At 43.0% G+C, this 24,805-nt stretch overlaps 2 protein-coding genes and 1 non-coding gene across 6 annotated transcripts; all 3 read right to left on the reverse strand.

The window, feature by feature from the left end:
• Positions 1–1,629: 1,629 nt before the first annotated feature.
• On the reverse strand, positions 1,630–17,763 carry LOC139392080 (nuclear receptor subfamily 1 group D member 2-like). Of its 4 annotated transcripts, none has more exons than XM_071139775.1 (9): positions 17,218–17,749; positions 12,859–13,062; positions 12,632–12,720; positions 9,608–9,643; positions 9,386–9,542; positions 8,295–9,154; positions 7,751–7,936; positions 5,165–5,375; positions 1,630–4,830 (listed from the first exon to the last, which is right to left on the reverse strand). In XM_071139775.1, exons 1-9 carry the CDS (start codon positions 17,234–17,236, stop codon positions 4,634–4,636), a joined length of 1,959 nt encoding a protein of 652 aa, XP_070995876.1. In that variant the 5' UTR covers positions 17,237–17,749; the 3' UTR covers positions 1,630–4,633. The 4 variants fall into 4 exon arrangements, with proteins under 4 accessions (XP_070995876.1, XP_070995878.1, XP_070995877.1 ...); XM_071139777.1 differs by having other exon boundaries at positions 12,859–12,977; positions 17,218–17,719; XM_071139776.1 differs by lacking the exon at positions 9,608–9,643 and having other exon boundaries at positions 9,386–9,566; positions 17,218–17,763.
• Positions 17,764–21,569: 3,806 nt separating this feature from the next.
• On the reverse strand, positions 21,570–24,415 carry LOC139392154 (large ribosomal subunit protein eL15-like). Its single transcript, XM_071139923.1, has 4 exons — positions 24,383–24,415; positions 23,477–23,658; positions 22,963–23,099; positions 21,570–21,927 (listed from the first exon to the last, which is right to left on the reverse strand). The coding sequence occupies exons 2-4, from the start codon at positions 23,646–23,648 to the stop codon at positions 21,622–21,624; spliced, it is 615 nt and encodes a 204-aa protein (XP_070996024.1). The 5' UTR covers positions 23,649–23,658; positions 24,383–24,415; the 3' UTR covers positions 21,570–21,621.
• Positions 22,404–22,494, reverse strand: LOC139392478 (small nucleolar SNORD12/SNORD106). The gene has a single exon (XR_011629689.1). It is a non-coding gene; the product is annotated as a small nucleolar SNORD12/SNORD106 (small nucleolar RNA).
• Positions 24,416–24,805: the final 390 nt, after the last annotated feature.

Raw genomic sequence — 24,805 nt, forward strand, 5'->3', positions numbered from 1 at the left:
CAAGTTGATTTCTAAATAGCAGTGAGATTTAACCTGAGTAAATGTTGCCTATGTTATTGGTTCTTAAAGTTTCCTTATCCTTCTTGGACTGTGGAGAAAAATCCACTGCAAAGGAATGACAACACTATATACAGATATTCATATTTTTTTTAACAGGTCTATATATACACTGCTCAAAAAAATTAAGGGAACACTAAAATAACACATCCTAGATCTGAATGAATGAAATATTCTTATTAAATACTTGTTTCTTTACATAGTTGAATGTGCTGACAACAAAATCACACAAAAATTATCAATGGAAATCAAATTTATCAACCCATGGAGGTCTGGATTTGGAGTCACACTCAAAATTAAAGTGGAAAACCACACTACAGGCTGATCCAACTTTGATGTAATGTCCTTAAAACAAGTCAAAATTAGGCTCAGTAGTGTGTGTGGTCTCCACGTGCCTGTATGACCTCCCTACAACGCCTGGGCATGCTCCTGATGAGGTGGCGGATGGTCTCCTGGACTAAAGCATCCGCCAACTCCTGGACAGTCTGTTGGTGGATGGAGCGAGACATGATGTCCCATATGTGCTCAATTGGATTCAGGTCTGGGGAATGGGCGGGCCAGTCCATAGCATCAATACCTTCCTCTTGCAGGAACTGCTGACACACTCCAGCCACATGAGGTCTAGCATTCTATTGCATTAGGAGGAACCCAGGGCCAACCGCACCAGCATATGGTCTCACAAGGGGTCTGAGGATCTCTTCTCGGTACCTAATGGCAGTCAGGCTACCTCTGGCGAGCACATGGAGGGCTGTGCGGCCCCCCAAAGAAATGCCAGCCCACACCATGACTGACCCACCGCCAAACCGGTCATGCTGGAGGATGTTGCAGGCAGCAGAACGTTCTCCACGGCGTCTCCAGACTCTGTCACGCCTGTCACGTGCTCAGTGTGAACCTGCTTTCATCTGTGAAGAGCACAGGGCGCCAGTGGCGAATTTGCCAATCTTGGTGTTCTCTGGCAAATGCCAAACGTCCTGCACGGTGTTGGGCTGTAAGCACAACCCACACCTGTGGACGTCGGGCCCTCATACCACCCTCATGGAGTCTGTTTCTGACCGTTTGAGCAGACACATGCACATTTTTGGCCTGCTGGAGGTCATTTTGCAGGGCTCTGGCAGTGCTCCTCCTTGCACAAAGGCGGAGGTAGCGGTCCTGCTGCTGGGTTGCTGTCCTCCTACGGCCTCCTCCACGTCTCCTGATGTACTGGCCTGTCTCCTGGTAGCGACTCCATGCTCTGGACACTACGCTGACAGACACAGCAAACCTTCTTGCCACAGCTCGCATTGATGTGCCATCCTGGATGAGCTGCACTACCTTTGCCACTTGTGTGGGTTGTAGACTCCATCTCATGCTACCACTAGAGTGAAAGCACCACCAGCATTCAAAAGTGACCAAAACATCAGCCAGGAAGCATAGGAACTGAGAAGTGGTCTGTGGTCCCCACCTGCAGAACCACTCCTTTATTGGGGGTGTCTTGCTAATTGCCTATAATTTCCACCTGTTGTCTATTCCATTTGCACAACAGCATGTGAAATGTATTGTCAATCAGTGTTGCTTCCTGAGTGGACAGTTTGATTTCACAGAAGTGTGATTGACTTGGAGTTACATTGTGTTGTTTAAGTGTTCCCTTTATTTTTTTAAGCAGTGTATATATGTGGCAATGCTTTCAGAGGAGAAAACAGACTGACAGACCACAGGGCAGGTCAGCGATGAAACGATGCACACATGATTGACAGAACAGAAGCACTGAAGATGAAGAGCAGGCGAGTTGGTAGAAGAGAAACTAGCGGTCTGAAATCAATCAACCTAATAACGGGAATTCCTGCAAGTCAATTGATTACAGGCCGTGCAGACTCTTGCTGTTATTTACAATCATACTGTATTTGAGTAGAATCTACCTATTTACATTACTTAATGGCTATATCTGTAGTCTGTGTGTACAGATTTGAAAAAGTATGGTAGAGGACAAAAGCATCAATCTATTCAAGTTTAGTGGTCCTCTGTTGAAACATTTGAGACAGTGGTATGTATAAGAGTCCAACTGAATGACAAAAACATTCCTACAATATTTCTCTCCCTTCTCACAACCACCGACCCTACAGCAACATGACACAAATCTGCATAGCCTCCATGTGTTTATGTGTAATGATAGAAAGAAAAACAAATCAAAGTCGTACACCAATTGGTGCCCAGCTTGAATGGGCCTCGAAGACACGATATCAAGTATGTGCGCACAAAACAACATTTTTACAGTAAACAAATTAAATGCATAATTAGCAATCAAAGTACAGTTTTCACCTGTAAAATCAAACCGCATGTTTTGATTTAACAATTTGCACCAAAGTGTAAAATATGAAATGGGTATAACCAGTGTAAAATATGAAATGGGTATAACCAGTGTAAAATATGAAATGGGTATAACCAGTGTAAAATATGAAATGGGTATAACCAGTGTAAAATATGAAATGGCTCCTTTGACATGGAAATAACTCAAATGTCTCCAAGTGGGGATGTGTTGATAGGTTATACTGGTTAGCAACGTTAACCTTTGGCAGTTCGAATAACCTCCATGTATTTGACTTCCTGTCTGTTTGCTCCCCTATTCTTCAAATGGGAGGTCTATCACAATACACTATAATGATTAAGTGAAGGGAACAAGTCTGTCAATGATGGACTTCAGTTAGTTCATAACCCAACATCATTACCTACAAGAACATTTCATGATTTACAACATAACCCCCTCTGGAAAATGATAGCGTGTAAAACATATACACCAAAGGATGTTGCTGAGGGGAGGACAGTTCACAATAATGTCCGGAACGGGAGCGAATGGAATGGCATCAAACACATGGCCATCCTCCCCAATTAAGGTGCCACCAACTGTCTGTGATATACACACATACAACTGCTGCACCATCAACTCAAACTGTAAGCTTGAAATAAGAGATTCCTCTCAACAACAAATAAAAGACATTCAAAGCTCTTCCTCAGGTGACTAGCTAAGGCCACACCGAGACAGATGTGAAGTAGCAGCGTTTACCCTGATTACATAGGTCTATCTATGCTTTTACCACATTCCCCTTGTCTCAACACAGTTTAGAAAGGAGACTTAACACTTCTCTGTGGTCATTCATTGTTATTGTCAGTTTACTTTGAACTAGAGGGGTTGAGTTTAACTAACCCTAAACCCCTTTAGAATCACCCTCTCTTTAGGCAGTAAGCACAACATCCTTTTGGATTAGTCTGCCTAAATAAACCACAGACATACACCCAAGGTGTAGAACGGGGCTCTCTAATCCTGTTCTTGGAGAACTAGCTTCCTGTAGGTTCTAACACCAACCCCAGTTGGACCTAACCTGATTCAGTTTATCAACCAGCTAATTGTTAGAATCAAGTGTGCTAGATAAGGGTTGGAGCGAAAACCTACAGGAGGGTATCTCTCCGGGAACAGGGTTGGAGTTAAAACCTACAGGAGGGTATCTCTCCGGGAATAGGGTTGGAGTTAAAACCTACAGGAGGGTATCTCTCCGGGAACAGGGTTGGAGTTAAAACCTACAGGAGGGTATCTCTCCGGGAATAGGGTTGGAGTTAAAACCTACAGGAGGGTTTCTCTCCGGGAATAGGGTTGGAGTTAAAACCTACAGGAGGGTATCTCTCCAGGAACAGGGTTGGAGTGGCGCAGCGGTCTAAGGCACTGCTTCTCAGTGCTAGAGGTGTCACTACAGACACCCTGGATCGAATCCAGGCTATATCACAACCAGCCGAGATTGGGAGTCCCATAGGGCAGCGCACAATTGGCCCAGCGTCGTCCGGGTTTGGCCGGTGTAGGCCGTCATTGTAAATAAGAATTTGTTCTTAACTGGCTTGACTAGTTAAATAAAGGTTCAATTAATAAAAACCTACAGGAGGTTAGCTCTTCGGGAACAGGGTTAGGGAGCCTGCTGTAGAAAAGCTAAACAAAAAGTCTAAATAGTCAGTCACATATCATATTGCACAAACGATGCAAAAATGCACATTACACAATGTTAATAAAAGGTTATTCTCTAAGAAGAGTTGTACAGTCGCAAACGTGTCCTGCACACACAGAAACAAGACAAAGAAACATTACACATCCATCTTCTGCTTGCGTCTGAACGTTTACGTTCATGGTTATTACTTCAACAATAAAGGCCTTTTAGCCTCACAGTACGATAACTTTTAAGTCTTAAGCCTCCCTCCCCTGTAACCGTGACACATTTGCCCACTAGTTCAACTTGTTTGTGAAGGAAAAAGATCATGTGAAGTGAGTGGCAGAATAAGAGGGTTCTCTTGGGAGGTCAGGGTTCATAGTTCATTGGGATAGCTGGTCGAGGTGTGTCAGGGTGGGTGGATAAATGGGCTTTGTGGTCCTCAGGCTCAGTGTCCATGGTCATATTCATTAGGGTACACCTTAGCAAAAGGTTTTGCAATGGGGGGTGGGACGACGACAACGACAAGCATTTCTTATTGGACAAGTTCAGGTAGTATCTCCCCATTTCAGTAAATGTTCTTCCATTTGGTGCCTAATGAATACACCCCAGGTTCTGACCTTAGTTCTGGTCTAGGGATGGACCTTGAAGGCCAGCAGCTGCTCAGAGTGCATGTTATCGAGGGAGCGGAGGTCGGGCAGTCTGAGGAGCAGCTTGGTGAATATGGCCGACTCGTTAGGGTGGTTCTTAGTGATGAGGCCCCTCAGGTGCCGGATCAGAGTCTCCTGAAGAGCCTCCACAGAGTTTACGTTCTCAATCCCTGAGCGATCTAGAACACAAAAACCACAGTAGAACGTTATTAGACTTGGTTCCTATACTTTTCTCTGATCACCATGCATCCTGTATGTCTCTATGACATGAAGCTCGACCAACTGATATGGATAGAAGATGTAAGGAAACACTCACTATAATACAATGCATGCTTTCCAACACAACAAACATAGATAGTTACACTACTCTCTTGGTAGGAAGCCCTACACAGCACCATAACAACTCACAGTATTAAGTCAGTTTTTATGGGACCTATAAGAAAGTCTATATAAAAGGAACAGGAAGTGCGAATCCTGTGAGTGGGGTCACAACGTCACAGTTCGTGAGCCTACCGGCAGAGATGAGGACGACAGCGGTGAACAGGCTCATTTCCTCCTCGCTGAGGCCGAGCCCCATCAGCTTGTCGCTGAAGTCCATCATGGAGGTCAGGAAGTCGCCGGCGCCCATGGCTTGTAACGTCTCCACGCTGTACTTGTTACCACCCAGAAACGTCACTGTGCGGTCTTTCACGTCAAACAGGGACGCAAAGCGAACCACTAGCACCTGGTGAAGTGACAGTAGACACTGGGATAAGTCTGGGTGAAGTGACAGCAGACACTGGGATAAGTCTGGGTGAAGTGACAGCAGACACTGGGATAAGTCTGGGTGAAGTGACAGCAGACACTGGGATAAGTCTGGGTGAAGTGACAGCAGACACTGGGATAAGTCTGGGTGAAGTGACAGCAGACACTGGGATACGTCTGGGTGAAGTGACAGCAGACACTGGGATACGTCTGGGTGAAGTGACAGCAGACACTGGGATAAGTCTGGGTGAAGTGACAGCAGACACTGGGATAAGTCTGGGTGAAGTGACAGCAGACACTGGGATAAGTCTGGGTGAAGTGACAGCAGACACTGGGATAAGTCTGGGTGAAGTGACAGCAGACACTGGGATAAGTCTGGGTGAAGTGACAGCAGACACTGGGATAAGTCTGGGTGAAGTGACTGCAGACACTGGGATAAGTCTGGGTGAAGTGACAGCAGACACTGGGATAAGTCTGGGTGAAGTGACTGCAGACACTGGGATAAGTCTGGGTGAAGTGACTGCAGAAACTGGGATAAGTCTGGGTGAAGTGACTGCAGAAACTGGGATAAGTCTGGGTGTAGTGACTGCAGACACTGGGATAAGTCTGGGTGAAGTGACTGCAGACACTGGGATAAGTCTGGGTGAAGTGACTGCAGACACTGGGATAAGTCTGGGTGAAGTGACTGCAGACACTGGGATAAGTCTGGGTGAAGTGACTGCAGACACTGGGATAAGTCTGGGTGAAGTGACTGCAGACACTGGGATAAGTCTGGGTGAAGTGACTGCAGACACTGGATAAGTCTGGGTGAAGTGACTGCAGACACTGGGATAAGTCTGGGGGAAGTGACTGCAGACACTGGGATAAGTCTGGGTGAAGTGACTGCAGACACTGGGATAAGTCTGGGTGAAGTGACTGCAGACACTGGGATAAGTCTGGGTGAAGTGACAGCAGACACTGGGATAAGTCTGGGTGAAGTGACTGCAGACACTGGGATAAGTCTGGGTAAAGTGACTGCAGAAACTGGGATAAGTCTGGGTGAAGTGACTGCAGAAACTGGGATAAGTCTGGGTGAAGTGACTGCAGACACTGGGATAAGTCTGGGTGAAGTGACTGCAGACACTGGGATAAGTCTGGGTGAAGTGACTGCAGACACTGGGATAAGTCTGGGTGAAGTGACTGCAGACACTGGGATAAGTCTGGGTGAAGTGACTGCAGACACTGGGATAAGTCTGGGTGAAGTGACTGCAGACACTGGGATAAGTCTGGGTGAAGTGACTGCAGACACTGGGATAAGTCTGGGTGAAGTGACTGCAGACACTGGATAAGTCTGGGTGAAGTGACTGCAGACACTGGGATAAGTCTGGGTGAAGTGACTGCAGACACTGGGATAAGTCTGGGTGAAGTGACTGCAGACACTGGGATAAGTCTGGGTGAAGTGACTGCAGACACTGGGATAAGTCTGGGTGAAGTGACAGCAGACACTGGGATAAGTCTGGGTGAAGTGACTGCAGACACTGGGATAAGTCTGGGTGAAGTGACAGCAGACACTGGGATAAGTCTGGGTGAAGTGACTGCAGACACTGGGATAAGTCTGGGTGAAGTGACTGCAGACGCTGGGTTAGTCTGGGTGAAGTGACTGCAGACGCTGGGTAGGTCTGGGTGAAGTGACAGCAGACACTGGGATAAGTCTGGGTGAAGTGACAGCAGACACTGGGATAAGTCTGGGTGAAGTGACAGCAGACACTGGGATAAGTCTGGGTGAAGTGACAGCAGACACTGGGATAAGTCTGGGTGAAGTGACAGCAGACACTGGGATAAGTCTGGGTGAAGTGACAGCAGACACTGGGATAAGTCTGGGTGAAGTGACAGCAGACACTGGGATAAGTCTGGGTGAAGTGACAGCAGACACTGGGATAAGTCTGGGTGAAGTGACAGCAGACACTGGGATAAGTCTGGGTGAAGTGACTGCAGACACTGGGATAAGTCTGGGTGAAGTGACTGCAGACACTGGGATAAGTCTGGGTGAAGTGACTGCAGACACTGGATAAGTCTGGGTGAAGTGACTGCAGACACTGTGTAAGTCTGGGTGAAGTGACTGCAGACACTGGGAATGTCTGGGTGAAGTGTCTGCAGACGCTGGGTGAGTCTGGGTGAATTGACTGCAGACGCTGGGTAAGTCTGGGTGAAGTGACTGCAGACGCTGGGTAAGTCTGGGTGGATCAACTGAATTTCAATGATAGCCTTATCAGTTCGGTTTTTCTACTGTTTTCATTCACATACACGTGAGACAAAGGGGTAGAGAAGAGAATACAATAAAAGATTGTAAGTGAGTGTTCTGAGGGTGGTCTTTACCTCAAAGGTACCAGCCTTGAGCAGGCTGACCTGGTCATGTTGGGAGAGGTCTCTGAAGCCTGGGATCCGCTTGGCAAATTCCACCACCTCCCTGACAGCTGGGGTGAAACTGTGGCTGAACTCCTCCCAGATCCCATGGCCTGAATTATGGGGGTTCACATGGGGAGACGTGTTCATGGGACACAGCTGAGGATGGAGAGAGAAGGGAAAGAAGGACTTGGGTTAGGAGGAGGCATACGCGACATATCATTCACATACTTATTAAATGGTAGATAAGACGAGTACCCCAAATACAATGTGTTTTGTTAACCCAATCTAAAAGGTGTGAACACGCCCCCTCTAGAGATCAACTGTGGTGTTCCACAGGGATCGACTCTTAGACTCTTATTTGATGTCAAATGCATCAACACTGCTTTCTCAAGTGCTTTGAGAATAAAGTGTTATATAAATCTAGTTGATCATTATATGACAAATCATAACATGTATATTAAATTAATTATAATGTATCATACACTCCTTCTCCATCTGTCTATCTTGGACTCACCAGATGCATCCTGTTGCCCCTGTTCCACAGTAGTCCACTGAATCCTCCATGGGAATTGGAGGTGGCCTGGCTAGTGCTGTTGTTGCCTCCTCTCAGGCCATGTTGGGCGTAGGATGGGCAGTGGCCACTAGGGGAGCAGGTGGGCAGTCTGTCCCTGCTGTAGGGGCAGTAGTTCTCGCTAAGGCTGGTGGTGTGGTCCTCCTGGCGATGGTGGCTGTCAGTACCCTGAGGCCCAGTGTTGGTGGGCCTCTCCTGAGCCTGGTAATGGGCCTGAGCGGCTGTGAATGAGGCCAGGTCATTTTGGTGGTTCTGGTTCTTAATCTGCTGGTTCCCGGCCTCCTGTTGGTTCCGGTTCCTCTCGTCTATCCTCTTTCCAGTGTCACTGACATGTTGCTCCGCCCCCGGGGAGGTCAGCTGGGCGTAGGCCTGGGACTGGGGGGAAGGGCTACCTTGCTCCTGGTTGTAAATGAAGGTCTCCTGGTGGGCCCGGGTCACCGAGCCAATCACCTCCTTTGACCCGCAGTCTGAAGCACTCGATGGCGACACAGAGTTAGGGCTGGGGATTTTATTCTTGGTGACCGCAGGCTCGCGGTCAGAGCTGGTCTCCTCAGATTGGTTGGACCTGGGGGAAGCAGCGGGAGAGGTGGAGGAGGGGACGGAGCCTAGGCCAGAATCAACATATTGGGGGCGGGGCTCCACGGGGCAGGCTGGCGACTGAAGCTGATTGGCCAGGGGGAAGGGTGTGTTGCAGTGGAACTGGCTGTGTAGCTGGCTGTTGTTCATCATGTTGTTCACGGCACTCTGCATCTCTAGCAGCATGCGCTGCTTCTCACGCTTTGGGATGCGGCCGAAACGCACAGCTAAGGAGGAGAGAACATTTAGAAAGGGTCCTTGCCAAAATATATGCTTGTCTACGGATAATCAAATACTGTAAATCCCTGTTTGAAATTATCAAACCAACTCTTTTCTTCATCTACTTCTTTCTCAATCATATATTTATCTAACCCATGACAACCAACAATAACGGTAATACACCATGTATTATTGTAACTGAAGAGAGGATGTAGTTATAGAAGGTAATAGAAACATACAGTCCTTGGACATGCCGACAAGCAGACACTTCTTGAAGCGACACTGCTGGCAGCGGTTCCTGTTGATCCTCATGATGGCACAGCTCTCGTTCTTCAGGCATTTCTTATACTGGATGTTCTGCTGGATGTTCTGCTGGATGTTCTGCTGGATGTTCTGCTGGATGCTCCGACGGAAGAAACCCTACAGACAGACAGACGGACAAACTGGTTAAGTCAGTGTTACTGGATGTTCTGCTGGATGCTCCGACGGAAGAAACCCTACAGACAGACAGACGGACACACTGGTTAAGTCAGAGTTTTCATAAATGTTTTATAAGTGGGCCTTTTTCTAGAGTTACATCTGTGTTGGGGGGGTTTTGCACTTTGTCGATTTGTATGGTGAAATCTAGAAGATATTATTTATATGAATAATTAATTATTTGATATCAAATTTGGCCATAGAAAAACGAGCCCCCTAAAACAGAGTGTATTAGGGTGCATGACGCCTCTCAGCTTTAGAGGTAGAAGGGGAGTTCATGTATTTTTTTAGTGGGTAGATGAGCATTAATATTGCAGATTGGTTGTGGCTTCCATCAATGTAATTGTCTGCATAATTTCCAATCCTCCATATTTATTATTTTGTAAATAAATAATTTATTTTGTGTATATATATATATATATATTTTTTCCTTTGTTATTTTCCCCAAACCCTACCACCCCTAATAGGAATAAACTAATGGAAAACAATACTTAAGCTTCTACTTTTAGTTTATACATACTATACACATTTTACGGACACAGTCTATTTTACAATAGTTATATATTGTTTGTTTTTAGTCCTGTCCTTCAGCTCCACTCAACCCCTCCCATCTATCTCTGAAGAACATCATGTTTTGATTTATATTTGCCATATATTTTTCAACTGTGCTGTGATGTTTCACAAAAGTTATGAACCTTTCTCTTCTACAGATTGTAAATTAAAGATAAACATTTTTTGCTAAGAGTATTATTATATTATTGATCAATTGACTATAGCTGTGTTAAAATACCCATACTAACATACTGTATAATACATACTTAATGAGTATATACTACATACTATTAGTTAGTTTGTCTACAGTATACTAAAACTATCATTTCAGTTGAGTGTACTAGCGCCTCGCCTGTCTGCCGAAAGTTGATGCTCTTGCTTTGCAACCTCTTACTAGCTTGTTAGCTTAACAAATGACCAGATAGGCATTTTATGACTTCGGAAGAAATTTCAACTAACTTTCTATGGCTTGTTTTAAAAATAGCAATATTTTGGAGATTATTTCATTTTCAAATAACCGAAATTGAGATGTTGTAATCAGAATAAAGGGAAAAAGGCCATTCTAGAACATGGGTGAGACATTCATACTAATCTGCTACAGAACCAGTTCGGATTTACAGTGCCTTGCGAAAGTATTCGGCCCCCTTGAACTTTGCGACCTTTTGCCACATTTCAGGCTTCAAACATAAATATATAAAACTGTATTTGTTTGTGAAGAATCAACAACAAGTGGGACACAATCATGAAGTGGAACAACATTTATTGGATATTTCAAACTTTTTTAACAAATCAAAAACTGAAAAATTGGGCGTGCAAAATTATTCAGCCCCTTTACTTTCAGTGCAGCAAACTCTGTCCAGAAGTTCAGTGAGGATCTCTGAATGATCCAATGTTGACCTAAATGACTAATGATGATAAATACAATCCATCTGTGTGTAATCAAGTCTCCGTATAAATGCACCTGCACTGTGATAGTCTCAGAGGTCCGTCAAAAGCGCAGAGAGCATCATGAAGAACAAGGAACACACCAGGCAGGTCCGAGATACTGTTGTGAAGAAGTTTAAAGCCGGATTTGGATACAAAAAGATTTCCCAAGCTTTAAACATCCCAAGGAGCACTGTGCAAGCGATAATATTGAAATGGAAGGAGTATCAGACCACTGCAAATCTACCAAGACCTGGCCGTCCCTCTAAACTTTCAGCTCATACAAGGAGAAGACTGATCAGAGATGCAGCCAAGAGGCCCATGATCACTCTGGATGAACTGCAGAGATCTACAGCTGTGTAATCGCAGCAAAAGGTGGCGCTACAAAGTATTAACTTAAGGGGGCTGAATAATTTTGCACGCCCAATTTTTCAGTTTTTGATTTGTTATAAAAAGTTTGAAACATCCAATAAATGTCGTTCCACTTCATGATTGTGTCCCACTTGTTGTTGATTCTTCACAAAAAATACAGTTTTATATATTTATGTTTGAAGCCTGAAATGTGGCAAAAGGTCGCAAAGTTCAAGGGGGCCGAATACTTTCGCAAGGCACTGTAAGTACAACTTTTTTATGACTGAAGCCTTTAGTGAGAGGTCTAATGCTTTAATCATTTCTGCCCTCCGAAAATCATATTCATTATATAAATAGGCCAGTTTAATTTAGTCTGGCTTGCCGTTCCATATAAAATGGAATATATTTTCCTCATATAATTTTTAAAAAAATCTCTAGGTGTAGGTAAGGCCATAAGCAAATAGGTAAACTGGGATATGACTAAAGAGTTAATAAGGGAGATTTTTCCACAAATAAACAGGTATTTTCCTTTCCATGGCAGCAAGATCTTATCTATTTTTGCTAACTTGGGGCGACAGGGTAGCCTCGTGGTTACAGAGTCGAACTAGTAACCAAAAGGTTGCAAGATCAAATCCCCGAGCTGACATAGTAAAAATCTGTCGTTCTAGGCCGACATTGAAAATAAGAATTTGTTCTTAACTGACATGCCTTGTTAAATAAAGGTACAAATAAAAAATAATGTTAAAATGTATTGTAGCAAGATCGTTGTTTTTCTTTTGGATATGAATACAGAGTATATCCACTTCACCATTAGACCATTTTTAAAAGCTGTATATTTCCGTGATCCAATACGTAATATTGCATTTATCATAATTTGGTTGTATTCTAGAGAGGTTAGAAAAAGTATCTAGATCCGTTAGAGGGGGTGGCCGGGAGACTTTTGCTTGTCCCAGTGCTCTGACAGCAGAACTAGGTCATTAAGAGAGGAAAGAGTGAGGGGCTGTGGATAAAAATAAGGCAGAACTACTTAAAGCTGTATGGGTTCGATGAGGATGGCTGCTGTGATGATTTGACCCAGTTAGGCTACCATACCTTTATGTCACCACGCCCTCTCTCTCACGTAACTATGATATTGAGGAACAACATGATGCAACATTGATTAGGTGTGTGTGTGTTCTCACCTTGCAGCCCTCACAGGCATGAACCCCATAGTGGAATCCAGATGCAATGTCTCCGCACACCTTACACAACAGCACCAGGCCGTTGATTTCTGCAAAAGCATCTCATCAGCACCCACTGAGGAATTACCTCTACAAAAATGTAATAGACTTTATTCATCCACAAATGATATAAGCAAATAGTAATTGAATAGACATTCAAGTTATTACACAGCAGAGAAACCACTCACTAGTAATGTCGCATTTTGCAGTGGAGGCCGAGCGTCCGGTCTTTGCGATAGTGTGGGCCAGCGGGAGGGTGAGGCCTGCCATGTTTAGGGGCTTGTTCACCACGTTGTCCTGGCGACAGCTGTGGGAGGAGTTATAGCTGCAGTCATTTGAGTCACTATGACATGACTCAGGGCTAGAGGAGCTGATGTAGGCTATTACACCCCCTAAGTGGAGAGAGAAACATGAAGATTAGGCTAATAGTTTGACAGGATCAAATCTCTATGGACAGGGTTGCCTACTGGGGTAGCAGAGGTTCAAGTTACACAAAGAACAATGCATTTACATGATCTTATAAATAGAGTGAGTGTTTGAAAGGAATTTGAATAAATGTTGTTTCTGAACATTCTTGCAGACCGAAGGATCTGGAAATGGTACAGTCCAAAACTATTCTTAGCATTGAATTATTCCATCTATAAAATACTGCTGCCCCTATTTAATACAACTATCAGAACCACCCCACTCCAAACTATCGTTAACAGCCCCCATTTTACAAGCACTCAGTTTCCCTGATTCACATATAGCAATCAAGTGACACTGATGTCACATGTTTCTCCTATAGAAAACAAATCTGATCCTGATTGAACCATAGCATAAAGAGGCTGTTTTATATTCGTAGCCTAGTGCCTACCCATAATTCCCTGGTGCTAGTAGCTCTGAGCCAGGAAGAGAGGCTGAGCACCCGCCCAGTAAGACAGCCTTGTTTTTTTATTCCCCCATTTCCAGATCAGACTGACCTGGTTTCTCTCCCTCCATTCTGGTTAGATAACGCTCCTGTTACATATTGTCAGCAGGGTGTGTGGAGAATAGCCTGGCTATACGGCAATTGTTAGATATTGCTGCACTGTCGGAACTAGAAGCACAACCATTTCGCTACACTCGCAATAACATCTGCTAACCATGTGTATGTGACCAATAACATCTGCTAACCATGTGTATGTGACCAATAACATCTGCTAACCATGTGTATGTGACCAATAACATCTGCTAACCATGTGTATGTGACCAATAACATCTGCTAACCATGTGTATGTGACCAATAACATCTGCTAACCATGTGTATGTGACCAATAACATCTGCTAACCATGTGTATGTGACCAATAACATCTGCTAACCATGTGTATGTGACCAATAACATCTGCTAACCATGTGTATGTGACCAATAACATCTGCTAACCATGTGTATGTGACCAATAACATCTGCTAACCATGTGTATGTGACCAATAACATCTGCTAACCATGTGTATGTGACCAATAACATCTGCTAACCATGTGTATGTGACCAATAACATCTGCTAACCATGTGTATGTGACCAATAACATCTGCTAACCATGTGTATGTGACCAATAACATCTGCTAACCATGTGTATGTGACCAATAACATCTGCTAACCATGTGTATGTGACCAATAAAATGTGATTTGTTTGAACACACACACAGCTCAAGATGGAAGCTCATCATCATTCAATCAAGAGGCAGGGCCAACATGGACGGATTGCGATTAATGCCTGCCAAATGTTATGTGGTCTAATGGAAGTATAACCTAATGTGATGTGTTCATGAGTTGGTCGTCTGCATGTTCCTTGTTGATCAAATTGCATTACAGAAGTAGTTTAGGCAAAATTCTAAAACAATCTCAAAAGGCACAACTGCCCTATTTTTAACAACCGAGGTAAAGTTGGTTTTATAGTAACACATTCGGACATTCGCCAAAAACCATTTCAAAATGTAAAAATCAATAACTAAATCACCGTGTCACAGAAACATCAAACTATATATGATTTATTCTATAAATGTCTAGCATACCTTTACAACATTTGTTTTGAGGTAAAATTCCAGTTGACTTGATTGAAATAAATAATATCTACACTGCTCCAAAAAATAAAGGGAACCCTTAAACAACACAATGTAACTCCAAGTCAAATCACACTTCTGTGAAATCAAACTGTCCACTTAGGAAGCAACACTGATTGACAATACATTTCACATGCTGTTGTGCAAATGGAATAGACAACAGGTGGGTCAGTCATGGTGTGGGGTGGCATTTCTTTGGGGGGCCGCACAGCCCTCCATGTGCTCGCCAGACTGCAATGAGGTACCGAGATGAGATCCTCGGACCCCTTGTGAGACCATATGCTGGTGCGGTTGGCCCTGGGTTCCTCCTAATGCAAGACAATGCTAGACCTCATGTGGCTGGAGTGTGTCAGCAGTTCCTGCAAGAGGAAGGCATTGATGCTATGGACTGGCCCGCCCGTTCCCCAGACCTGAATCCAATTTAGCACATCTGGGACATCATGTCTCGCTCCATCCACCAACGCCACGTTGCACCACAGACTGTCCAGGAGTTGAGGGATGCTTTAGTCCAGGTCTGGGAGGAGATCCCTCAGGAGACCATCCGCCACCTCATCAGGAGCATGCCCAGGCGTTGTAGGGAGGTCATACAGGCACGTGGAGGCCACACACACTACTGAGCCTCATTTTGACTTGTTTTAAGGACATTACATCAAAGTTGGATCAGCCTGTAGTGTGGTTTTCCACTTTAATTTTGAGTGGGACTCCAAATCCAGACCTCCATGGGTTGATAAATTTGATTTCCATTTATCATCTTTGTGTGCTTTTGTTGTCAGCACATTCAACTATGTAAAGAAAAAAGTATTTAATAAGAATATTTCATTCATTCAGATCTAGGATGTGTTATTTTAGTGTTCCCTTTATTTTTTTGAGCAGTGTAAAATGCCATTTCAAACTGTTTAATTAAATCAATAACTAATTTCCACTTGAAATGAACATTTCTTTAAAGTTATTGCAAATAAATGCATAGTTTAACTTTTTTCTGCGACAATCACTGAATTAGTTATTGATTTCTTCATCTGTAAATGCAATATTTGAGCTTTTATGCATTTCCATCATATCAAAACTGGAATTTCTACTCAAATTGAAGGTTGTAAACTAGACAGTTATAGAATAAATCCTACCTAGTTTGATGTTTGTCATAATCAGTGAAAAGGTTATTGATTTACACCACTTTAAATGGCATTTTATAGATTATGTATTTCTATCAAATCAAAGCTGGAATTTGTATTTAAAAAAAAGGTTGTAAAAGTATGCTAGACATTTATAGAATAAATCATATCTAGTTTGATGATTGTGACAAATGGTGAATTAGTTACTGATTTATACAGCTTTAAATTGTATTTGAAAGATGATTTTAAAATGGTAAAAATCAATAACTAATTAATTGATTGTCACAGAAACATAAAAATAGATATGGTTTATTCTATAAATATCTAGCATACAACATTTGATTTTAATTTAAAAATCCAGTTTTGATTTGAAGGAAATTTTGTCTAATGTCTATTGAGTGTCTGTTGAGTGTCATAATATAAAACCAACTTTACCTCGGGTTTTCACCGTTCATAAACCATGAAAACCATAGCAATCCCATATAAGAGTCACTTACATAATGGATAGTTGATTAGGTTGTGAACGTCTTGGCCTAATGATCAACTATAATAAACTTGGCTCACTGATGACGTTTTTGTAACGTCATTGGAACCCACCCCAACGTGGAACAGGCATTCTCGAAATACCCAGTGGTAGAAAACTATGGTACGCCGTTTGGGTCTTTGCAAGTCAACACTATTTGACGCGTCAAAATAACAATATGTAAACTATATTAAAATGTTGGCCAATCACTGTATGAAAAACTTCTCATTCATCATCACCAACAAACTATGAAAAATGGGTCAGTTTACATTGCTGCAACCCTATAAGTGCATGCAGTTTCACGTGTATCTACACCAGCTCCCATGGCAGGATCTTTGGCAGAATTATGCAATGTTAACGTCACATCGCTTCTTCGCCAACCAGAGGACGCAAGGGGAGCGTACGTCACAGCGCTCCTCAACCAATCAAAGAGCGTATACAGAGTCGCACATGGCTAGCGACGGGTCCATGTGAGAAAAGGGACCTGCAACACTGTCCCAGCCTATTTATTCTGAAATAATACACTCATTGGCACTCCTAACCCACTTTAACCCAGTTTGCATTAAGGCTGATTACAGTAAGAAAGATCGGACATTAATGAGCAGGTTATTGCAAACCATTAGCTTATGTTTTGATTCAGAACATCACGCAACCCTTTAAAATCAGGATACTGACAAGTAGACTTGAAGTTGTAACATTCATCTAGGTCACAAAAAAACGAATTAAACACTATCAAGATGCAATGTCACAAACAGCTAATGTGTAGACACTAAAATATGCTATAGGCCTACAAATACATCTTTATAAATCTATTGAGCATAAAATGATCTTACCTGCTTTTGTAGATTCCATGTCCTCTGAATGAAATCCCCTTCTAGCAACCTGAAGTCTGATGACGTGTTAGCTTGTTTTTAGCAACTTTTTCGGTCGCTAGTTGATACTATGATCAATGAATTGAAGCGTTCAGAAAAAAGTCGGCAAACGCATTTAGGCCTACTAGTTCCGCACATTACATCTATAGCGCAACAGCTGTTGCCAATCAGACTAATCACATAAATTCAAATGTATTCGTTTTTTTTTTAAGCCCCGAATCAAACCAAAGATTGTAGCCAATTTTTTTCGCTTCAGAATGAATCGAACGTTCGGAATTCCGTATCTTTTTCTTTCCGTAGAGCGCTACAAAAATCCCAGATGGGTTTTTTTTCCGTAGGCTAAAGATAGGCCTAAGTCTATGTATAGCTATAGCATACAAAATATGTATTTTCTTGACGGAAACGATAGCAAGGAGTAGAAAGTTATCCTCTGCCAGAGAGATTCGTTGGATGACTGTTTCGATTAGAGCTCTCGACTCAAACTGCTATGCTACCATGTGACCCATTACAGCGGCTCCTCCTTCCCTAGCCTAGCGCTGGTGTCAATGGGTAGATTAGTTTTGCATGGCCCGGTTCCCCGGGGGCCTGGCGATTTCGCTTAAGGAACAATGGAATGGTCTCACCCGGGCACCGGACCATGCAAAATGAACAAGCCCAATGTAACCCACTGACACACTTTTTACAGTTCAAAGTGGGGTGTGGCTATCCCAGCTTTGATGCACCTGTACTGACCTCGCCTTCTGGATGGAAGCGGGGTGGACAGGTAGTGTCTCGGGTGGTTATTGTCCTTGAGGGCAGGTAGTTTGGCCCCGGTGATGCGTTGTGCAGAACGCACCACCATCTGTGGTTGTGGGCGGTGTAGTTGCCTTACCAGGCGGCGATACAGCCCAACAGGATGCTCTCAATTGTGCACATGTAAAAGTTAAATGAGGATTTTCGGTGACAAGCCATATTTTTTCAGCCTTCTGAGGGTGAAGAGGCGCTATTGCGCTATTGCGCCTTCTTCACCACACTGCATGTGTGCGTAGACCGTTTCAGTTTGTCGTTGATATGTACACCGAGGAACTTAAAACTTTCCACCTTCACAGCTGCTGTCCAGTTGATGTGGATATGGGGGTGTTCCCTTTGATGTTTCCTGAAGTCCACGATCATCTCTTTTGTTTTGCTGACATTGAGTGAGAGGTTATTTTCCTGACACCAACACTACGAGGGGCCTCACCTCCTCCCCCTAGGCTGTCTCGTCGTTGTTGGTAATCAAGCCTACCATTGTAGTGTCGTCTGCAAACGTAAATATTGAGTTGGCGCGATCATGGCCATGCAGTCGTGGGTGAACATATATTGCTGATGGGTTCCAGTAGTATATCGTATAGCATCAAAACACATAACATTTCTCCAACATATTGAATGCACTGAGGCATAAAATCAGAAATGATTATAACAAGATTTTTCCCACATGCAGTAGTTTATGTGTCAGGGGGCTAGGGTCAGTTTGTTATATCTGGAGTACTTCTCCTGTCCTATTCGGTGTCCTGTGTGAATTTAAGTGTGCTTTCTCTAATTCTCTTTCTTTCTCTCTCTCGGAGGACCTGAGCCCTAGGACCATGCCCCAGGACTACCTGACATGATGACTCCTTGCTGTCCCCAGTCCACCTGGCCGTGCTGCTGCTCCAGTTTCAACTGTTCTGCCGTATTATTATTCGACCATGCTGGTCATTTATGAACATTTGAACATCTTGGCCATGTTCTGTTATAATCTCCACCCGGCACAGCCAGAAGACGACTGGCCACCCCACATAGCCTGGTTCCTCTCTAGGTTTCTTCCTATGTTTTGGCCTTTCTAGGGAGTTTTTCCTAGCCACCGTGCTTCTACACCTGCATTGCTTGCTGTTTGGGGTTTTAGGCTGGGTTTCTGTACAGCACTTTGAGATATCAGCTGATGTACAAAGGGCTATATAAATTTGATTTGATATATTGAGCTCTCAGGATTTTAAAAACGAATAAAAGAAGAATAAATATATCAAGCAGTTTATATTTATTCTAAATGGCATATATTATTATATTATAAAATGCATTCTCACATTGGCAGCAAAGGCTTCTTCACACAGTCCAATATAAAACATTTTTTGTTCAAATTATTTTCATTATTAAAAATAATTTAACAATTTATTGTGCATAATAGAGCATGCCAGCTTGTAGTCCTAAAACCCGGAAATGAGTTACCTCTGGTTCGTTCAGCCTTTCCTATAGGGAAAATTAATTGGGAAAGAATAGTTTGGAATAAATGGCGAAAATAAGGGTTGAGATTAACACCGGTTTAGATCTTATACGTTTTGTTCTTTGAGCTAATATCAGTCAGTTAACACGGCCTTTATTAATTATGAAGACTTTATGTGCTTTTTATTTTATTTTTTACATAAGTGCTTAAAAATTCACAGAAAGTGACATTAGCTGATGAAGATTATCTCATAGAACCACAGACCTTATTTTCAGTAAAGCTGTTTTGATACTGTAACAACTATTCTAACAGTCTCTTCGGTAACCTACAATCTCACTGTGCTCCCAGATAGGGCATGTTAGGAGAAAAGTGGTCCTCCTGTCCAAGAGGTGAGGCAGAGGCCACAGAGAGGGGAGGAAACATGAGGGCCGACACATGCAGAATGACACACACACAGGTAACAGCTTGGTTCTTTACTCAGGAAGGAGGGCAAAATGTAGATATCTGGGTGTAGGTCTGCATTTGCATTCAAAACACATGCAGCAAAGTAGATGTCACATGTAGCAAAGCACAGCAATCACAGATAAGTACACTAGTGTTTTCACATAGCTAACCAAGGAGGAAAATAATGAAGTAGTTGTTTATCAGGACATTGAGTAGCTGGTTGACTTTACTGCAGCATCCTCTGGATATATTGGAGGTATTATGTTCAACCACGCAAGGGACAAATGGAACCCAAAGGGTTGTTGAAAACCTCTCATATCTTCACACACTTTGTTCCTGAATCCATGCACCTTGGTTGAAATGGGATGAACCACATCATTTCTCCATCAGCACCCTCTGTCCCAGAACAGGTCAAACTGACTCTGACATGAGCCGTTTCACTAGATCTCCCACTTTCTTGTCATATTGTTCAACAAGAATAAGGTGTCTACCTTTTCAACCAAGGTCAGCGCAATAACGAGGAGCAAATTTGAAGAGAAGTAAAACAAGGATTTTTCAACAACTCAAGAGGACAATGGAAGTTCACTTCAAATACGACAGCTTTGTAGATTCCCTGCTTCACTCAGTTGCCTGACAGACATGCAAACCACCACCTCCCGGTATCAAGCTGCCTTGATGGGTTTGGAAGTGCCATAGGGCAGCACACAATTGGTCGAGCGTTGTCCGGGTTTGGCCGTCATTGTAATTAAGAATTGGTTTTTAACTGACTTGCCTAGTTAAATAAAGGTTTTAAAAAAAGGCAGGGAGAAATGTGAGAAAGTTCTATAAATAACCACATAGTTCTCCAATTCAAGACCCTTGCTGCTCTAGTTTGAGTCCTTTCAAACAGTGTTGTCTTTGAAGCTTGCGTCTTTATGTTGAACTGAGTAGTGGTGCAACAGGTTAGGGGAAGAGGGCAGTGCTTCACATCATGTTACTTTACCATTTATCTGAAAACCTGTGCTTAACGTTGAGCAATTTATGATATTAAGGCGTTATCTTTAAAACATGAAATTTCTTCCAGTTTAGATGAATTAAACTGACATTTAGCCCATATGTCAATTGAGTGAAAAATATATTTTATTCAATGAGAAGGCAACTATACTTTTTAATCTTTGAAAATACATTTTCCCTTCTGACCTGGGACTTGAACCAACCACCCTCCAGATGCTGTCCCACTTCTTTAACCTCTAGATCAGGAATCTTCAACAGTTCCTGAAATGCTACCCTTCTGTAGGTTCACTCCAACCCGTTACCACCAACTTGATTCAGCTCATCAACCTGCTAATTATTAGAGTCAGTGTTAAAGAGAATTTTTAGACTCTAGTACTCACAGGGTCACTTACTATTATCCCTAAAAACACAGTAAACCCATCCTGGGGATAACCTAGATAATGACAAAAATCCATGGGTGCACTGTAGATGCTGGTTCAACTCAGTCATATTGGTCAATTGTTTTAACAGGGTGCCTTTTCATGAATCACATTTCACAAGTTTGTCAACGTTGCTTATCATAGTTACTAACCACTATATGTATCACTTCCTCACCTAAGATATCAAATAGCAGCTTACACCCAAAATGAATAGCCCTTACAAATACAACACAGACCAACAATTTGTCACCATAAAAAGGCATATGTTTATTTCTTTAAATGTACAGACACCCTCTAGCGGTAGCGGTGCAGCTGCAGGGTATTGCGTCTCTTCCAGGCTGCCCGGCGGGAACCACCCATGGTCAGGTGGAACTTGTGGCCCTTGCCCAGGCCGCGGCTCTTCTTGCCCGCGGACGTCAGGCCACGCATCTCCCTGTGCTTGTGCACAGGCCTGGTGATCCATTGGGTGTCGGGGTTGCGTCTGATAGTCTTGTGGAAGGTGTCGATCAGGATCACCTCAAAGAACTTGTAGGTGGAGTCCTCTCCTACCCAGTAGGAGGCCAGCACCCTCAGGCCTCCACAGTGACGGCCAGCACGCTCCTGTTGGGGAGACCGAAGACCAAACAGGTCAGACAAGTCACATCCAGAAACATAGGTATAAATGTAAATCACTGATATGCAGAGATGTTACACAACCACAATAAAAGCAGGTCAAACCACTCAACATTTCACAACAGATAGAACGTTATACCAGGGGCTGGTCTAATGATGACACTGCCGACCCCAGACTGCCCACGCCCCCCAGGGCGGTAGGGTTGTTATCCCCACTTACAGCACCTTCAAGTCTGTCTACCTCATCCACACTATATACCATCCGTTGAGAAATTCTAGCTGTATGCTTCAATCAACTGCATGGGAAAGATCTGAAATCAGTGGCCAATGTCACATTAATTTGAGAGTGAGGCATATACAAGATAAAGTAATCACAAAATCCAATGTGAAGAGAACATTATTAACTTAGTTTCCAATACAGTTTTAAATACAACCAATAAACTTTTGTGAATGATGCATTATTTTCTGTGGTTTCAGACAAATTGGCTTATTTCAGACAGGTTTCACCATAGTCGATAAGATGGGGAAAAAAAGTTGAGCATCATTAACCACATTGAGAGAATGCATTATTGGTGTTGAAGAAAGGGGTACCGTTTGGAATATGAGCCTTGTTTCAGAAAAGAAACAAAGCAAAAAAAATGGCAAATCCCAACATGCCTATCAGGGGGCAATGGGGTCAATATGAAATTACTTGTACTTATCCTATGAACTAATATCTGCACAAGTGCCGAGAAGTAGGGGGAATGGTAGATTTGGAATTGAGCATAAATGTGTTAAAATGAAGACAGATCAGTGACATACTTATGCAGTTCTTAGTAACCTCCCCGAAGTGTGCAATCATTCACTACCCTCATGGAATTAAAATAAATACGGAGTAAAATTGTATAGAAAAATTAACTGTAGCACAAGTTTACACCAATCCTATGCTTTAAGTCCTAGAACAAAGTGAGCAAGTACAACATTGGGGAGTGAGATGAGAATCAGACCACAACCTGGGAGCTGCACCTGTACAGGAGCTCTTACCTCAGCAGTGGACTGGAGGCTGCGGGCGAACTTGATCTGGTTGACACCATGGTGGACGGGCTTGCCGTAGGTGGCACCCTTGGGCACGGGCCGCTTGCGGCCTCCACGGCGAACGCGGACACGGTAGATGACGTAGCCTGTTATATGGAGAGAAGTCAGGAAGAGAACAATGATGTAAATAACAATCTGGCGTAAGAGATCAGCAACATGTCAAATAATAAAAATACAATATAAATGGCACAACCACTTGGTCCACCTTTAATGTGAATAAACACTTATAAACGGATAAGTGACTCACAGGTATTAATGAAAGCACAAACAAGCGATCGGAATACTGCCTAATCACATCAATAGGGCTACAACACTTTACATATTTAACTTATCACACTGGCATCTGACAACATCTTATGCCCTGCCTCAGACATGTGGCAAACTTGAGGAGCAAAGGTGACATGAGAAACAATCAACTATGAAGCACAAGCATGCAACAGATTTGAATGGAACAGACACCCACCTTGTTTGCACTTGTACCCTAGTCTGCGGGCCTTATCGGGTCTGGTGGGTCTAGGCGCACGGTGGAGACCAGAGAGCTGACGGTACTGCCAGCAACGGACGCGCAGGAGGAAGCGCATCACGTCGGACTGCTTCTTGCGCCATAGCTCCTGCATATATTTGTACGCTCCCATGTTAGACTAACTGTGAGAAAAGGCAAAGCGAAATATGTAACCAATGACCACCATTCAATGTTGCGATTTGGCAGTTAGTTGGAGAGAAATAAGGCACTGACAAGTAACATTTGGTAGTTAGCTAATCTTCATTAAAAGCCATGATTTGGCCAAGTTGCCTAGCCAGCCATCCAGCACGTTTAGTTTGTTTACAATGTACCTTGAACTATTCAAGTCATGAATGACATCTTCGGGATACATTTCATTTAGCGGGTATTAAATTGGAGTCTACGGGGAAGTGCTTTTGGGCTAATTTCTGTTAAATTCCGGACCCGCTGGAAATCTGCCTCCTGGAAGCAGGAGGCTCGCAGTAGGCCCCGACGCTTACAGTCCTACACACTGGATAGATGGCTAACACTACATAGTAGGCAATCACTTACGACAACAAAAACACACCAAATAGACACAAGAAAAACCTCTTAACGCACAAAATACACACATTTTAGAAACACAGAATGTCAATGGCTATCAACTTTCTAACCTCGCTCCGTGGCAGTACATAGAAGACAGATAGGAGACCCGTGCACAATGCAATATTCACATTTTCATCAATTCAAATGTAGAAATTGAGGTACTGTGTTATTAACGACGAACCCCACCAACTAAATCCACAACTATACAACCTGATGGTAATGATTTAATTCTGATTTTTGATGGATTGTACATTTTGAAAAACCACAAAAATACTCGCTTACATGATGGCGTACCAGCCGGAAAGAAAGAGAAAACGTACCCAGCATGCTTTATGAAAACGTCAGTGACACAGTTCAGGTCAGACACGCCTGGGTGTTGTAGTTTATTCCAATGACGTTAATATTTTTCATATACTTTTCACCTAATTTCATAACCTGGGATTTTGATGCTTTTTAAATTTTAGAATTGAAAATCACCACCAGATTGAAAGAAAATAAGCTACTTTTGTACATTGTGCGTTAAAATTTGGTCCACTACACTTTTATCAATTTTACCATTATCATTGGCAGTTGGTAATATACCATTTTCTTTTACATTTATCTATGCATATTACAAATAACATGTATATATTTTATTTATACCGTGCATTTTTTCCTCAAAGTTTGACCCCCACCCCTTGCCTCTGCACAAGCGCAGAGAATCAT

The sequence above is a fragment of the Oncorhynchus clarkii genome, chromosome 32 (genome assembly GCF_045791955.1).
Source record: "Oncorhynchus clarkii lewisi isolate Uvic-CL-2024 chromosome 32, UVic_Ocla_1.0, whole genome shotgun sequence".
NCBI classification, from domain to species: domain Eukaryota; kingdom Metazoa; phylum Chordata; class Actinopteri; order Salmoniformes; family Salmonidae; genus Oncorhynchus; species Oncorhynchus clarkii.

Excerpts from the sequence above, each read along its gene's own strand:
- LOC139392080 (XM_071139775.1), bottom strand. Across the intron at positions 9,644-12,631 it reads ATGCCTGTGAGGGCTGCAAG|GGTTTCTTCCGTCGGAGCAT; the intron begins GTGAGAACACAC and ends GTCTGTCTGTAG. Across the intron at positions 7,937-8,294 it reads GGGGCAACAGGATGCATCTG|CTGTGTCCCATGAACACGTC; the intron begins GTGAGTCCAAGA and ends CTCCATCCTCAG.
- LOC139392154 (XM_071139923.1), bottom strand. The coding sequence starts at position 23,648 with ATGGGAGCGTACAAATATATGCAGGAGCTATGGCGCAAGAAGCAGTCC. Across the intron at positions 23,100-23,476 it reads AGGGTACAAGTGCAAACAAG|GCTACGTCATCTACCGTGTC; the intron begins GTGGGTGTCTGT and ends TCCATATAACAG. Across the intron at positions 21,928-22,962 it reads GCCTCCAGTCCACTGCTGAG|GAGCGTGCTGGCCGTCACTG; the intron begins GTAAGAGCTCCT and ends TCTCCCCAACAG.